Source organism: Salvelinus sp. IW2-2015, unplaced genomic scaffold (genome assembly GCF_002910315.2).
Source record: "Salvelinus sp. IW2-2015 unplaced genomic scaffold, ASM291031v2 Un_scaffold1625, whole genome shotgun sequence".
In the NCBI taxonomy this organism is placed as follows: domain Eukaryota; kingdom Metazoa; phylum Chordata; class Actinopteri; order Salmoniformes; family Salmonidae; genus Salvelinus; species Salvelinus sp. IW2-2015.
The window spans coordinates 228,925-232,972 of record NW_019943043.1 but is presented as its reverse complement, the minus strand read 5'-3'; the positions used below and the strand labels follow the sequence as shown (position 1 = coordinate 232,972).

The window sequence follows — 4,048 nt, the reverse complement described above, 5'->3', positions numbered from 1 at the left end:
TGCACCTTGTAATGACCATGCTGTTTAATCAGCTTCTTGATATGTCCGACCTGTCAGGTGGATGGATTATCTTGGCAAAGGAGAAATGCTCACCAACAGGGATGTTAACAAATTGTGCTAGTTGTTACTTAACCCTGCACCCCTCAGCCATCCCACATAGTTGTTACTTAACCCTGCACCCCTCAGCCATCCCACATAGTTGTTACTTAACCCAGCACCCCTCAGCCATCCCACATAGTTTCTCCATTCCTGTACCGTGCATGGTATCAACTACTGACAGGGTTGACTCTTGTTGAATACATGAAACCTTTATCTTGGCCAGGTCGCAGTTGCAAATGAGAACTTGTTCTCAACTAGCCTACCTGGTTAAATAAAGGTGAAATAAAAAAAATAAAAAAATGAGAGCGTGCGGGTCTCTGTGGACTGTGCGTTACCTGTACTCTGCTCCCCAGCCCTTGACGAAGCTCATGCGGATGGTGCACATCCTGGTGAGCTGGTAGACGGCCTCGAAGCCCTGGTTCACCGACTGGGCCAGCAGGGCAGCAAACTCCTGGTTGTTAAAGATCTTCAGGTTGCAGCCTACGGAACCGTCACACAACCGTCACACAACCGTTACCGTCAAGACACAATCAATGAGGTGTGTGTGTGTGTGTGTCGTACGTGTGTTGGTGAGTAACTACAGTACGCCAGTCATTGTGGAAATTAACCTGCTGTGTCTCAACCTTTTGTCTCGCTCTCTTTGCCCCCCCCCCCCCTTCTCAGCTCTCACCTGGGGGGATCTTGCAGACCGTGGCGGGGTGCCAGCCATAACGCTGGTTACAGTTGGGACTCTGGACGAAGATGGCACTGTCGCTGAGGCACTCTGCAAACACCTCTCCTCCAATATAGTACAAACGCACCCCTCTGCCTGCAGACATACAGAGAACCATCAGTCTCGGACCAGAACCACCCCTGATGTGCACACACAGACGTCCATTCAATTCTGAACATTGATGATAATGAACATGTGATGTATACCTAAATACAGTGCATTCGGAAAGTATTCAGACCCCTTGACTTTTCCCACATTTTGTTACGTTACAGCCTTATTCTAAAATGGATTAAATAATTTTTTCCCCCTCATCAATCTACACACAATACCCTATAATGAGAAAGCAACATTTTATTTAACATTTTTGCAAATGTATTAAAAATAGAAAACTGAAATATCACATTTACACAAGTATTCAGACCCTTTACTCAGTACTTTGTTGAAGCACCTTCGGCAGCGATTACAGCCTTGATTCCTCTTGGGTATGACGCTACAAGCTTGGCACACCTGTATTTGGGGAGGTTCTCGCATATTCTGCATGCAGATCCTCTCAAGCTCTGTCAGGTTGGATGAACCTGGCACTATCCCTACGGTGAAGCATGGGGGTGGAGCATCATGCTGTGGGGTTGTTTTTCAGTGGCAGGGACTGGGAGACTAGTCAGGATCTAGGGAAAGATTAACAGAGCAAAGTACAGAGATCCTTGATTAAAACCTGCTCCAGAGCGCTCAGGACCTTGACTGGGGAAAAGGTTCACTTTCCAACAGGACAACGACCCTAAACACACAAGCCAAGACACGCGGAGTGGCTTTGCACAGCCATTTTCATGTCTCTCCAGAGATGTTTGATCGGGTTCAAGTCCAGCCTTGGCTGGGCCCCTCAAGGACATAGAGACTTGTCCCAAAGCCACTCCTGCGTTGTCTTGGCTGTGTGTTTAGGGTCGTTGTCCTGTTGGAAAGTGAACCTTTCCCCAGTCAAGGTCTGAGCGCTGTTCTGGAGCAGGTTTTTAATCAAGGATCTCTGTACTTTGCTCTGTTAATCTTTCCCTAGATCCTGACTAGCTTCCAGTCCCTGACCACTGAAAAACACCCCACAGCATGATGCCCCACCACCATGCTTCACCGTAGGGATAGTGCAGGTTTCCTCCAGACGTGGATGCTTGGCATTCAGACCAAAGAGTTCAACCCTTGGTTTCATCAGACAGAGAATCTAGTTGAACATGGTCTGAGAGTCCTTTAGGTGCCTTTAGGTAAACTCCAAGCTGGCTGTCATGTGCCTTTTACTGAGGAGTGGCTTTCTGTCTGGCCACTTGTACTACCATAAAGGCCTGATTGGTGGAAGTGCTGCAGATGATGGGAGAAACCTTCCAGAAGGCATCCCATCTCACAGAGGAACTCTGGAGCTCTGTCAGAGGTGACCATGGGCGGTTTTTTTGGTCACCTCCCGACCAAGGCCCTCTCCCCCAATTGCTCGTTTGGCGGGGGCGGTCCAGCCTCTAGGAAAGAGTCTTGGCGGTTTCCAAACTTCTTCCCTTTATGGGAAAAGAATTGGATGGAGGCCATGGGTCTTGGGGACCTTCAATGCTGTAGGCTTTTTTTGGTACCCTTCGCCAGATCTGTGCCTCATGGCTTGGTCTTTGCTCTGACATGCACTGTCAACTGTGGGACCTTATATAGACAGGTGTGTGCGCCTTTTCAAATCATGTCCAATCAATTGACTTTACCACAGGTGGARTTCAATCAAGTTGTAGAAACATCTCAAGGATGATCAATGGAAACAGGATGCACCTGAGCTCAATTTCAAGTCTCATAGCAAAGGGTCTGAATACTTATGTAAATAAGGTATTCATTTTTGTATTTTTTATTATACATTTGCAAACATTTCTAAAACCTGTTTTTGCTTGGTCATTATGGGGTACTGTGTGTAATTGAATCCATTTTAGAATATGGCTGTAACGTAACAAAATGTGGAAAAAGTCAAGATGTCTGAATACTTTCAGAATGCACTGTATTTAGGAAACTTGTTCCCAAGTATTTCCCCCCTCAGTGTCTCACTGTAATCAAGGTATGAAATGATTGTATTTGAAAATAACAATCTCATTTTGGGCTTAGCAGTGTACAAAATATTATAATTATGTTCTGGCCCCTTGACCATTCTCTCTGACAAAAATCGTCCCGCGGTGTGAATCTATTTACCCAACCCCCCGACCTAAGGCCCCACCCCCCGACCTAAGGCCCAACCCCCCGACCTAAGGTATTGACTAATAAAACGTCTCTCTTTCTCTGTACTTTGGTGTGAATGACCTTGTAAACAGAATTCTGTTGCAAGGTGCTACCATGTGTGGCCAGTACAGGTGGTTCAGGTTGGACGTAGGGGTAGTCCTGAAGTTGACCAGTTATCCCATCTTACAAAGCTGTTCCATTTCACTTTCCCCTCACGTCAATGACCTAGCATCAGGCCAAAAGTCATTTTGTCAGCGGTTTATTTTCAAAGTGTCAGTACCGATGTGTCTGCGTGTCAGCTCCACAGCGGCGTTACGGTTAACGTTGGAGAGGAGGCCCAGGCAGAAGCGCTCTGAGTTGGAGGGGTCGGTGAAGCCGTCCACGGTGAGGGACGGCTGGGAGGCGTGGAAGGTCTCGCCCACCCGCTGGTTCAGCTCGTAGTAGGAGATAGAACACCAGAAGGCTGGTTCACAGTACATCACAGGCTGTAGGTCTGACAGACAGAGGAGAGACACTTTATTTAGATAGTCCCAAGTAGGATGCTTTGTAGGATGTTGAATTACTAACCCTTAACCTTTACCAAGATCATCTATATGGGACTATTCACAGTGTGAACGAGAGACTTGTTGTACTGGATTGCTTCTTTCATGTAAACGATCAATTATATTTAACAGAGTAAAAGATGCCCTCCCTGTCCTTACCTCCATGGGGAAGCTAAGCACAAGTTTGTAGGAGTGGCACATGGGAGGTCACTCAGCGCCTTTCCTGGCTGAACCTCTGATCCACCATCCCCGATTTGTTAGGCTCGCCAAAAGAGTATAATGGTGGGGAATTCTCTCCATCACTCGCGAGCCTGCGGGCTGTATTGGTGTGGCAGATCGACGTCAAGCAATCAAATTATGTATGGCTCTGGAGCTCCTGCGACGCCCACTTCTCCCGCTTTGGTCTCTCTTGTAGTCTGCCACGTATCAGCTCACCCTCATCCCAGATACCTTTCGACGAGCGCCATCTCATCTC

At 47.3% G+C, this 4,048-nt stretch overlaps 1 protein-coding gene across 1 annotated transcript in view; it reads right to left on the bottom strand.

Moving 5' to 3' along the window:
• Positions 1–124: 124 nt before the first annotated feature.
• LOC112071507 (mothers against decapentaplegic homolog 3) overlaps positions 125–4,048 on the bottom strand; it is a 17,293-nt gene continuing 13,369 nt past the window's right edge. Inside the window, exons 4-6 of the mRNA XM_070439418.1 lie at positions 3,312–3,524; positions 770–907; positions 125–579 (exon numbers count right to left, since the gene is read on the bottom strand). Coding sequence (XP_070295519.1) covers positions 431–579; positions 770–907; positions 3,312–3,524 — 500 coding nt within the window. The 3' untranslated portion in view covers positions 125–430. The remainder of the gene's footprint in view (positions 580–769; positions 908–3,311; positions 3,525–4,048) is intronic.